We start from the raw sequence: 13,057 nt of genomic DNA, 5'->3' as shown, positions 1-13,057 counted from the left end.
CGGTAGCGCAGGACGTGCCCGCTTTTTAGCACTGTATATGCTTCATTCGTCGTCGTTACCTCACTGAGCCCTATTGTATCCCATTTCATGCCCGCTACTTTCTAATAGCACTGCTAGACTCGCTTCACTTGATAGCGTTCTTGCGTTAAACGTTGCGAGGTTAAAATTCGAATGACAGCCTGTCCGGATCCAGAGATTCTTAGCAGAATTTGCAGCGTCACAGGCCTGACCGCTGCCGTAGTCAGTTGCTTCACAGCTGCTGGGGACTGAAGGCTGGGGTTGATAGTTGTATTCATATAGGAGGCTGTGGCCAAATACTGCACCAGGGTGGGTAATCCTGATCTGGTGAGGGAGTGCGTTACCGGTTCTGGTCACCGGGATCAGGGCACACTCCAAGCCTGTTTATGCAATTTTATATGTTTATATTATATATATTATATGTTTATATTATTTGATATTTTATAATCTTTATTCATTTTAAAATTTTAGATATTTTATTTGCAATTATATATGTTTATGCATTTTTCGTTTATACGCTGATGATTTTTTAATCCAATGGAAGATTGCGCGGCACCGGGATTTGAAGCACGGCCTTCTTGTACGCGAGGCGGATGTTCTACCTCTACGCCATCGCTGTATCTTTTAAGACACCAAGTGGTTCGAAATTGACTATGAGCATGCACTGATTCGAGAATCTGGATGGCTATTGGAAGGTTCATTGGTGAAGAACTAACAAAATGAGGTGAATATCGAACAGTTCACGTTTCGGGTATTCAATTCATGGTAAACTCAATTACAATGTAAGTCAGCGCTACGTTTTGCTTACTTCTTCAGGCACCATCTTTTCATTCTGTCCCGAAACCAGAGCTAAGATGCCGCAGCAATATTCCGCGCAAGCGCAGTTTGCTCCGCGGGGCAGCGTGGTAGCAGACGCTACGGAAGCAAATAAATTTGGCCCACGTTGATCGCAAGCATAGCGAGTAAGTGCATTTGCACTAACCGTCGTAGTAGTTTCATTGCCCTTTTATTGACGCTAAACTCTTGGGCACGAGTAAATATAAGTTACTGTCTTAAAAGCAACAGCAAAGTGTTTCGTATCAATATTATTATCCGCTATGGGCAACCGGTCAATCTGTTCTGCATCTCTACAACTGATTCTTTAAATTCAATTTTTTGATGACTTGGCGTCCTTTACCTGCCTGCATCTTCCGTTTGTACGGCAGTCATGTGTCCCAGTTCCTGTGGAAAACCTTTTCGATGCGTCGAATGAAACTCCGTTGGTTGAATCGGCGGTTTCTTGGTGAGTGTGGCTCCGTGCACGATCTTTTGAGTCTGGAAATTGCAATTCCGCTCAACGAGCCACGCTATTCACGACAACGACGCCGTAAACTTATGATGACGGCTACCACAGCATGGCGACGACTATCGACTCAATGGTGACGCCAGTACAGGTGGGTGTGCTAGCTGAGCTGAGATACATTTGTTCTGGCACTGTACTACAGCCGGTATTTTAGGTGACACCTTTTCTACAGCTATGTTTCCATGAACTTTCCATAAACTAGTAGTTCGGTCAGCGATCTTGCATGGGCTGAATCCACTCGCCCAAACTGTTGGCAAGATGTGTGGAAATGCGTTGTGGTCGGGCTGGGTGCAGTGTCAAATGATGCGGAGTCAAAACTGACAGTAACAAATTTAATTCTTTGAAAGGAACATGAAATCGCAACGATAGCGGCGCGTCGTTGCGATTGCGTCGTGTCGTTGCGTCGTTGCGTGTCGTCGTTGCGTCGCGTCGTGTCGCGTTAAAATAAAGGCTAGTATGCTTCGCATCCTGGGCTTAACCTTAGCTAAGCCACAGCCATTTTTCTGTTGCTGGAAGCGATAACTTTCCTTCACCACGGAACTCGTGGGAGTGTAGTGCTATTGCAGTGCATCAAAGGCGTCCTCGTATGTCACCTTTGTGGGCGTCTTTGGAAGAAGCAAGCTCCAGAGCGTCCGGTAAGCCTTTTCGCCAACAGTAGTCAAGAAGACGGGCAGTTTTTTTTCTCCTGCAATGTCGTTGGTGTCGATGAAGCACTCGAGTGTCTCAAAGTATACTACGAACTCCCCGGTGTCCAGATCGAACCCCGACAGCTTGCCAAACGTAGCCATCTCCAGTGCATTTTGCAGTAACCCATCCTCGTGGCCAGTTTGTCGTGACAGACGTCGATACGTACTTGTAAAACGTATTTATTCCATCCGTCATGTATTGACAGCATCGCAGCAATCCAGAAACTCGCATCACATCGTATCGTGTAAGTATGTATCAAATGAAAAGTCTTCGGGGGTAGGGGGGGGGGTATTCTGTACAAGTCTACCTAGAGGACTGTGCATTTAGGCCCCTGCTGATTGGCTGGGGACGCTCGCCTCCTCCTCTTTCGTACAGCTGCATCTAATCCACAGCGGCCGACATGTACCGTCCACTAGGTGGACTCTTGCGGAATACGCTCTTTGCACATTCGCTGAAAAAGCTCTCTAGTCCACCAATCACAATTGCGACGTAGTCTTGCGCCGTGTTCGAAGCAACGCTGCCGCACGTTCGATGCATCGCGTGACACTGTTTTCACCCAGCACGCCGTAAACGGTTTTTCTTGTTGTTGTGGTTGTTGTCCTGAGTGGTTGTGGCACATACCCGCAGTGGGAGATTGTTCAGGAATCGCATGGTACAAATAGGTATATAAAAAAGCAAGGGAGTTAACAATTTGAACGTTGGAGCTTAAAAAGTAAACTTTTTGTGTGTGGAAAAAAACAATCCGAAGAAAAGCGTGTCTAAAAAGATATAATAATCGATAATAAATAAAAGAAAGCTGTAGTGGGGAGGGAGGACGATCAGTCTAACATGGTAGTTGATTGGATTCAATTAGGTAATTTTGGTTTACCAAGCAAATATTTATGTGACTGAACCCAATAATGGAGGCTCCAAAAAAAGAATCACATGTACTGGTAAATCTAGGCCGATATTGCGAAGCGGGTTTTCAAGTAGCCCTTTTCTTATAACAGAAAAACACCTGCAAGACAAGGAATGGTCTATTGTCTCCGCTTCGCCGCAAAATTAGCACAATGGTGAGAAGACCAGACCAAACCTCTGTAGATAGTTCAACGTAGGTATACGGCACCGCAGCCTCGTGATGCACAGTTCAATTTTTTGTGTTTGGCAAAAATCTACATCGAGGGTACAGAAGATGTCGGTAATCCAGAGAGTTGGTAATTGGGGAGCCTGATACTGCCTGCATATTGACACTCTTAATGACACCCACGTACCAATGAATGAATTGGCCTCATTATGCGAGAATCACGAGAAGCAGTAAGGGATGAGCACAATGACAACGAATTGGTTGTGGGTAAACTTTTGACTGGTGAGTTCTTTTCTTACGCCTTTTGTACGCCCTGCGAATAACCATGAATAATTATCTAATCGCCCAACTTTGAGTTATTTTAGCATTCTAAGCCTCATCTATGGTATGGGCGGACGCCCGCACAAACCACGATTATATAGGAAATGCTTTTTTGAAAGCGTTGTGCTTCAGAATACGAAATCTATTTCTTTACCGATTCAAATGACAAGATTTGGAAGTATCTGTGTTCTGGCAGTTCATAAATTTAAAGCGTGTCCAGAACTGTGTAATGCACAATGTGCTTTTGGAAGAATACAATTTCGCTGGGCAGTGTTCACCAGAAACAGCGACGTTGGAACCTTCTTTTTTTATCTAGAAGGTCACAATGGCTATGAATGACCACGTTTTAAAATGGGCACTCACTACGGTGAAGGTACCATTCACAAATTTGTATAAACTATTCTGACGAGCCCCATCACTGCTAAATTGATAGGGCCCTTTTTTATTCCATCGCATGTTATGTGCTCATAGTGTTTCTAGCCAGCGGATGGGGGCGGGCCGTATCAGCGTGGCACACATTAACATTAAGGTTAACAATACCAACGTAAAAACGTCATTATTCATTTGTGTGGCCGCTAAAACGACGTATACTTAAGACTGGAATTTTCCTCCCACTGGGCTACGCCACGGGTCGCTTCGCCCCCCTTCGCAGGAGCCCTTCACGTCAGCCGTGGTGGTGAAGTATACGAAAAAAGTACAAGTACTGCAGAAGTAAAAAAAATAATAATGCCGCCTTAAAAAAACTTTTCCACAAGAAGACCGCCCAGTCAGGAGCGCGAGACGTTTCCGCTGTGCCATGAAGCATGAAAAAGCTCGCTATTGCATAGGTTCTGCATCGGCTACCATTAACCGTCTGTATAGTGTTGTTACTCTAGAATGCCCCCTTACTATAGTCAGTTAAAAAATGAAAATGAAAGTAAGCCTAGAATGGTGATGGCTAGCCATTTCGGTATGTAGTAGCAACTATAGCAAATTAAAAATTCACATTATCAGCGTAAGAACCAATGTCCAAACTTTGTTGCTTACGTTACTTATTGAAGAAACCTAAAACATTTCGAATAGCTACATTTCTTGCCACTAACTATGAACAATGCTCCATCTTGCTTTAATATTCTGCCATAATTTCATTGACTAGAAACATAGCTTAAAGATTGCCTTTATGGATGCAGCAAGTGCGTTCTATAGTTTATGATAACAATGAAAGCGTTCAAGTTGCTGCATGGGCTGTTTACTCCCCGCTGCCAGAATGTTGGCTTATGTTCCTTGGCGGGTACGTGCCCTAAATGCTAACATCATCATCATGTCAAAGGTGCAGGCCTTCCTGCCGAAGAAGTGCGGGATTTTCCACCAACGGACACAACCCTGCGGTTACTGGTTGGTACTGGAATCACGTATGGACGACGGTTCACCAGCAGGACGTCCACAGAGGCGACCGCCCAAAACTGTTTCTTTCGGCAACGTTACCATCTATGAGTTTCCACGGGTGCAAGGCTTTGCCTCCGTTCCCGCGGAGGGTGGAATGACCCTTGGTAAGTACTTCTTTTCCATATGCGCAACGTCAACGTTTAAACCAATGCACACGGTGGGCAACCTATAGATAAATCCAGTCACAAGCCCCCAAACGGTATTTCCTACTTTAATAACCGGCACTTCTCCCATATGTAACACGTATACAAAAAAGCGAAGTTAGCTTAGTGAAGTTAGCGAGATCTCTCAAATTTTTCGCGATTAAGGGCTGTGCTCTATTTAAGAATGCGTGTGCTTGTGTTCACTATTGCACATTTTTTAGAGCGCAGCTCTTTGGCGTCCGTTCCTGGGTTTCGCGTCGTCGTCGGCGTTGTCGTCGGCGTTGTCGTCGGCCTCGTAACCAGCTCCGCCCCCCTTTCATCCCCCCAGCGCTAGCAGCGACCGACTGATACCGCTGGATGCCGCTGACGCCGCTAGAGAGCCAAGATAACGTGACTGCATAGAACACCGTCGCCGCCATTCAGAAAGAGGAGGAAAGGGTTCCCCCCCCCTATTTTTGTGTGGCGGATAGGGTGCTCTTCAGTTGCCGACGCGCCGGTTATTTCACGTAGGCCCCGGCACGTCGACGAACACGTGACCACCTTCCCACGGCTAGACCTGGTTCTTAGCGCTGCGGAAGCGAGGGTATCATATTGTTTGTGTCGGCATCGGCGGCGTTGTCCCTGAAACCAACTCCGCAGCTGGGGTTGACTCACTATCGGCGTCAGCGGCATCAGTCAGTCGCTGCTATCTCGTCCCTCCTCCCTTTATCGTGTTGTCCGCTTGCTGCACGCGCTTCTGCCCCCATCGTTTGCCGCTGGGTGTACACGCCGCCCCCCTCCCCCCTCTTCCTGCGAGTCTCCGGTTGTCAAAGCGCCGGCTCGAACTTAATTCCTTTCTTCGCTCCTCCTCCAATGCAACCCCTGTGCAGTGGCAATCAGAGAGCCGGATCGGTGGCGGCGGATCCGTATATGTGCACCGCCCGAGCCGAAATTGCCGCTGCCGTTCGCCCTGTGCGGTGGCAATCAGAGAGCCAGATCGGTGGCGGAGGATCTGTATATGTGCACCGCCCGAGCCGAAATTGCCGCTGCCGTTCGCCACTGCGAAATTATCTGGCAGTTCTTTCTAAGCCATGAGCGAGACGACCGATGGAAGTCCTCCGTCTGCTGCTGCTGCTGCTGCTGCTGCTGCTAAACGAGCTGCCAGAGCAGAGGCCCAGCGCCGTCGCCGTCAGAATCCAGAGGTGCGTGCCGCCGAAGCAGAAGCTTACCGTCGCCGCCGTCGAGATGATCCAGGAGTACGCGTCGCCGAAGCAGAGGCTAAGCGCCGCCGCCGAGAAGACCCTGCCGTTCGCGCCGCCGAAGCGGAGGCTCATCGCCGCCGTTGAGAGCAACCAGCAGTAAGCGAGGCTGAAGCGGAAGCTCATCGCCGCCGCCGAGAAGACCCTGCAGTTCGCGCCGCCGAAGCGGAGGCTCATCGCCGCCGTCGAGAGCAACCTGCAGTAAGCGAGGCTGAAGCAGAAGCTCTTCGCCGCCGCCGAGAAGACCCTGCCGTTCGCACCGCCGAAGCGGATTTCTCCGACCACAAAGCTTCCTTCATGACTGTCAAGAACTGTTAGTGGAGTCTTTGTTAAAGGAATACGTGTTAAAAATAAAAAAAAAATTCTGTGATAGCGCATACATGTGTTGCTCGATTTCTTTGCCTCAGTCTATCGAAAAGGTGAAACAGCTTATTTGCTGCGCTCAAATTTCGCATTAGGAAGTAACGTAATCGTCGGTAATTTTTTTGTTTTGTTTTTCTCGCGAGGTTTGGCTGCACTTGCTATTAAGCATCCAAACCAATTAACCCGGTTCTCACCTGCTGTGGTAGCTTAGTGACTATGGTGTTGCCTGCTGTGCTTGAGGTCGTCGGTTTGATCAAGGCCGCGGCGACCTTACGTCAGTGGGAGCAAAATGCAAAAAAAGAAAGAACGCACGTTTACTTAGATTTTTGTGCCCGTTAAGAACTCGAGTGCGCCAAAATTGATTCCTACACCTAACTACTGCATGTGCTTCACTTTGAAATGCTGGTTTTGGCCGGTGAAATGCCAGAGTTTATTTTTTTATCCCACTTTTCTGTATCCCTGTATCGATGAGTGCTGTGACAGGATACCATCAACGTCAACGTCAAGAAGGTTTTGGTTCGTGTGTCACGTGAGCAGAGGATTTGAGGGCATGGTGGACAACGCAGCTTCACCTCCAGTAGCTTCAGTGCCTAGTTTTCCAGCTGGATTCGCGTGGCGATAGGCGACGGAGAGAAGAGACTGGGTTGGGGCGAACGAGACTGATGGCGTCGAGGTGGGGGCCAGTGGCTGTAGCGAAGTTTCGGGGCAGGAGCATCAGTGGCAGTGACTTCATGGCGGGTGGTATAGGGAAGAGAAGGTCCAAAGAGGCGGGAATGAGCGGCGGTGGATGTCCAAGGAGGTGGTGGCCGACGTGGCCGACGTGGTCGATGCGACAGCAGTGGAAGCAGATCGGCCTGTCATCAGGGGTACGGCATAAGGATGGGTTGCGGCGAGATGTGGCAGAGAAAGAACTGCCGGGGACGACGAGGGCTGCTAGAGAACTGGGGAACCGTGGGTGCAGACGATGAACAAATGGAGCTGAGACCCAAGTTCTCAAATTCCTGTCTGACGGCGGCCTGAATCATCGCAATAGTGGTTGCTGGTGGATCGGGAGGCATTGCTGAGAAAGCTGACAAACATGCGGCCTCGAGCTCGCGGCGAACAATACGGCTTACGCCGTCACAGGGGCTGGTCTGACGCGGTCGACCCTCACATGTCGACGTAGCAGCAGTGTTGGGTAGCCGCGTGGTGCGACGTGTGATACGGCGGCTCTTAGCTTGCTCAAGGTGACCGCATTCTTTGATGATGGAGTCGATAGTCCAAATTTGGCCGAAAACAAGCAAATTGAAAGCATCGTCGGCGATTACTTTTAGCACATGCGACACTTTATCTGCTTCAGACATAGTATCATCAGCTTTGCGGCAGAGAGCCAAGACATCGAGGATGTATGAAACGTACGGCTCTGTAGATGTCTGAACACGAAACGCAAGAGCCTTTCTCGCGGCAGCCTTGCGCCCAATGGGGTCGCCGAACAGTTCCCTGAACTTTTCTTTGAAATTGTCCCGACTGTTTATATCGTCGTCATGTGCTTGTTGCCGCACGCGTGGGGTGCCGCCGAGATAAAAGATGACATTGGCGAGTATAATTGTAGGATCCCACCTGTTATTAGCACTGGCGTGTTCATAGAGCTTGATTCACTCGTCAACGTCTTCTGCCTCCAGGCCAGAAAACACACCAGGGTCGCGATGTTGGGCAACCGTGATGGTTAGAGCACTCGGACAAACCGAAGCCTTTGCAGAGGTGGTCTCGTCACCGGGAGGCATGGTGACAATCTCGATGTACCGACCACTCCGGAGTTCCGTCGTGAGGACGGGGATCGCTGACCTGCACCAGAATGTTACGTGTGGAAAAACACAGATGAGAGAGGCTATATACAGGATATTTACACGCCAAGGGCTCAGACCTACTTCGTCGTCGTTCTCGCGGCGGTTCGCCCCTTGAGCATCGCTCGATGATATCGTAATAATATCAATCGGCGGGAGGCTTCCTCGGGTCCATTCGAACGCATCCGAATGACTGCCGGGTTTATTTGGGGCGTCCTCACAACAGCACCTTAACTGGCAGTTATCAGTTGGTAATCACTCAGAAACAAAAAGAGAACCATTACAGGAACACTTTAAGGACTCTGACATAAGAAGTGCGGTGAACGTGCACGAAATGTAAACTTGTGGGTCTGCTGAGTAATGAGCCCTTGTTGATGTTTCCAGATATGTAATAAATAAAAGCAAAGAAATACGAACTACTAAAAACAAGGCGCCGCTGCATTTGCGTGTTTTCGTTCAAGAACATAGCTCTCCGAACAGTCAAAAGGGACAGACAGACAAAATATTATTGGCAAGGACCTGAGAAGCCCTGCCCTAGGGCAGAGCTGCGGGCCACTTCCACGTGGGGACTGGCAGGCCGAGCCTAACCGCCGCATCGTGGGTAGCCCAAGTTTGTCGGGAAACTTCTGAGCTCTGGATGGCAGAGCTGCATTTTTCTTGCGTGATGCGATTGGGTCCCTGTTACGAAGAGCATCGCCAGAGTGTGTGTTCTAGATTGCTCACAGCCCCACAGTCGGGGCAACTATAGTATAAAGCCTGTGGAGTAATCGTATGAAAAAGGACGAGTTGCCGTAGGGCTTAGTCTGAAGCATGCGTAATGTGGACGTCATGGATCTAGCCAGTTCGCCATGAAGGAGAGGATAAGTCCTCCTACTCAGGTGTTTGTGCTTAGTGATTTCGTTGAAAGTAGTGAGAAGGTTCCGAAACTCGAGAACCCCGGGCTGTGAGCTCGCCCCTGCTTCCGCGCGGTGAGTTAGTGCGGGCACTTGGGAATGGGTGATGTCATTAAGATTGGACAAGGAGTCAACGTGGGGGTCGAGGCGCGGCGGGACCACGTGATGGTGTGCAGAGAGATCATCTTGTTCTTGAAAATCTTGTAAGCCTCCTCGGCGATGGAACCTGAAGCAAAAGCCCTTACCGCTGATCTCGAATCAGTGAATATTTTTTTTTTCCTGTTACATGAGTGCTATAGCAACTGCAACCTGCTCCTTTCTGTATGGTATTGAACACTTCAGGAAAGCTGCATTCACTATTTGTCCGCTGTGATGAATGAGCGCTATGGCCAAGTTAGACGACGTACCATATTGGGCTGCGTTGACAAAAATGCCGAGTAGGGATCGCCTTTGACAAAAGCCGATCATTGCACGGAAACAATCCTTGTTTCTCTATGTGTTTGGAGATGCGATTGTGTATGACATGTTCCGGCAACTTCCCCACGCAAGATTTGAGCGAACTGGGTCTGAAGTTTGCGAGACTCAAGGGTCTTCCAGGCTTTGGAATGAGGATGACCGAGGCCATTTTTCGGGACTCCTGGACGGCCCCTCACTCCCATATTCCAATAATCTCCTCTGTTAACTATTCTATGAAGCCGTCGTCATAGTTTCTGAAGGCCCGGTTGGGGATGCCATCAGGACCAAGGGCCGACCTGCCATGTACATTTTGGAGTGTTTCCCTTACTTCGTATGATTTGAAGGGGTTATCTAGCTCGGGGCAAGATGAGCCTTTGTAGGGCGATAGCCTTGGTTACTCGACTATACCACTGGCAGATACTTGCGAGCGAGTCCTCCGAGTGTGGTATTTAATGTCTCTGATTGTGATGCCCCGCCTAGAACCGTTGCTATCCCTTGTGATTGGTTTTACTTGGTATTGGTGTGATTGAGCAAAAACTTTAGTAGGTTCTATTTAGTTCCAACTCTCATCTGCCTATCCACCGAATTGCAGACCTCACCCCAACTGTTGTCTTCTCAGGATTTGATAGTGATCTTCTATAGCTGTGTTGAGCTCCACGACCTTTTTTGGAGCCTTTGGCTAAGTTCCTGCCCTTTCCATCTGGTTAACCGTGAAGTTTTAGAAGATTTAGAAGAAGAGTTCTAGAAGATTAGCGAGGTGGCCATTCATCCTGTCCACCTCCAGTTCACTCTGCACTTTTTTCGTCGCCACCCTAATATCCTCTTTTAACTGTTCAGCCCACTGCTCTAGGATAAGTGCTGAGTCCTGTATTTGTGCTCGCACCCTAATGTTGCGAAAGTAATCACAGTGCACTCTTTGAGGTTCCCGCTTCTCGCGCTGACGGAGGTGGCCAGGATATTGTTATCGCTACCTAGGTCCACGTGGAGGTTGGACAAAAAGCACGACTCTACATTCCGTATGAAAAAAAGGTCATGTGTGGTATTCCTAGAGCAGGAGTTGCCGATCCTGGTCGGAAAGGCCGGATCTGCTATAATTGTAAGGTTATTATTGACTGTGACTTGCCGTAGGTCAACACCCTTGTGGTTAGCTAGTGGGTGCCCCTATGCTTGATGCGGAGCATTCATGTCTCGGTCCACCAAGAGTGGAAAGTCTTCGGCTTGCTTGTGGCCCTGTTGATGATTCGCGCGAATCTTTGTCTGAGGTATTGGGTTGTACGGCGAATATTAAGTATAAGTATGCTGGTCTTGAACTGTCCGCTGGGGATGATTTGAACTAGCGATTGTTTAATCTTATTAGATTCAAGATTGAGATCGTAGAGTATGAACGTACATTTGTTTGTTACTAACATGCTGACGCCCCTTTTGCGATCACCATGCTGGGTATGCGATTTATTGCCTGGTAGGGGGACCTTATCTGTGAGTGCTTCTTGTAATAGGATGATATATGGCTTTTCTGGGAGGCTGCGAATGAGCTGTTGGAGGACATTCCTTTTTAGATCGAGTCCCCTACAGGTCCACTGCCAGACATTATTTACCCTGTGATGTGCCGCCATGGTGGGACGTAGTATTTAGCTTGTATTATAATATGCGATGGAGTGTAGCCGCTGCCGGCCTTTCCGTGCTGGTACTATCCTCTTTGTCCAATGAAATAATTGGAGTCGTTGCATAAATGTGGCGCTCCATACTATTGCATCTGAACCCAAGTGCTGCGATCGCCTCCTCGAGTTTGTCGATTGTAATTTGAACTTTGTCTAGGAATTCGCCAATTTTATCTGTATCTTTTCCCATTTACGAACACTGGTGATCTTGTCTGAGGCATGAATCTCTAACGTCCTCTTTTGTGTAGGTCATTGACAGTCGGTTCAGCTACATGGATCTCCTCGAGAGTTTCTGGCACAGGGGCCTGAGTAGGTTGCATTGCCTCTCGCTTGCTAGCCTTTTTGAGTTCTGCAATTTCTGCTGTGTGCTGCCCCACTGCATACTATGACGAAGCTTTTTCGCTTTCGAACTGTGCTATCCAATATGCTCTGCCGATTAACCCCCTGTCACCTTTTTCGGCGATTCCTTGACCCGGTCAGCCCATGTGGTACGACAATTAGCAGGCTCCTGGATCGGAACTCCTGGTCCCCTGAAACGGGAGTGGCCCCTGTAGCGGAAGCGGGTACTGGATGGTTTGGGGTCTCTAGAAAACGAGCGTTCCGTGGAGCGTCCTCTAGAAGGGGCACGGTCCTGGCAGCCGCCATCCTCACTGCCAGGGAATCGGGATCAGCTCCTGAATCTCTGGGAGCTGCTGAGGGCCGGCTTGAGAGGGGTTGGCGACCCAGCTGGTTGGTTGGATTGTTCACGGTTGCACCGTTCCAATCTCCGTTGTCTAACTACAAATTGAATTTGAAACCGTTACTTACAGGTCCTGTAAGCCGTGGGATGAGGGCCTCTGCAGAGGGAGCAATTCGGTGTACATTCGTGTCGATCATCCTGGTTGCTCGCACAACAGCCGTGGCAAATTGCAAAGACGTTGGACAAACATCGGCTCTGTGGCCAAGCCTTCCACATGCATAGCAAGCTTCAGATTGTCTGCGATACAGTGAACATTTGACCAAACTGGGAGCGCATTTTACGTAGTCCGCGACTTTGAGTCCGTCAAACAGGATGACTACCGTGCTTGAGTTCTTCATTTTTCTCACCTCGAGAGCGCTTGGATTCTTGGGTTGAATGATGAGGCGTTTGAGCTCCTCACTCCCGATGCTTGGATCAATGTCGCGAATAACTCCCCTGCCCTGATTTTCGGGGGATCCGAAATATGCACTGAATTTGTAGCTTTCTTGTCCAATAAGTACCGCTTTCACATAGGCGTAGGCCATGGTGTAGCGTTTCGATACTGTGTTTGCCACCAATATATATTTCGCACCACGTTCAGACATATAATATCCTCCGCCATATCCGCCTCCGTAAGCGTAGCGGTGGTACTGAGGGCCTGGGCAACTCTGAGGTGGCCGATCTTCCTGATGTCCGGTCGTCCATGGGGACGGATAATGACTCGAAATGCTCTTTCGGTAGGCGGGGCAGTCTCGAAGCAGTGGTTAGCTGTTTTTTAACACTCGCCGGAGCCTGACCTTTATTCTGCCACATGGCGTGTCGGAGGCTCGGCCGCCCTGCTGGAGCGGGTCCTTGCTGATGTGTTTTCGCTTGCATAATGCAGTGGTTCACCCAGCAATTTTGCTAACT

At 49.0% G+C, this 13,057-nt stretch overlaps 1 protein-coding gene across 2 annotated transcripts in view; it reads left to right on the top strand.

The window, feature by feature from the left end:
• The first annotated feature begins 1,363 nt into the window (after positions 1-1,363).
• LOC139046690 (cysteine/serine-rich nuclear protein 1-like) overlaps positions 1,364-13,057 on the top strand; it is a 48,190-nt gene continuing 36,496 nt past the window's right edge. The window contains exons 1-2 of one of the 2 annotated variants that reach the window (XM_070532916.1): positions 1,364-1,451; positions 4,741-4,960. In XM_070532916.1, the coding sequence (XP_070389017.1) occupies positions 1,413-1,451; positions 4,741-4,960 (259 nt within the window). In that variant the 5' untranslated portion in view covers positions 1,364-1,412. The remainder of the gene's footprint in view (positions 1,452-4,740; positions 4,961-13,057) is intronic. The other variant, XM_070532917.1, reaches the window with a different exon arrangement.

This window comes from Dermacentor albipictus, chromosome 2 (genome assembly GCF_038994185.2).
Source record: "Dermacentor albipictus isolate Rhodes 1998 colony chromosome 2, USDA_Dalb.pri_finalv2, whole genome shotgun sequence".
Taxonomy (NCBI): Eukaryota; Metazoa; Arthropoda; class Arachnida; order Ixodida; family Ixodidae; genus Dermacentor; species Dermacentor albipictus.
This window is presented reverse-complemented; position numbering and strand designations above follow the sequence as displayed.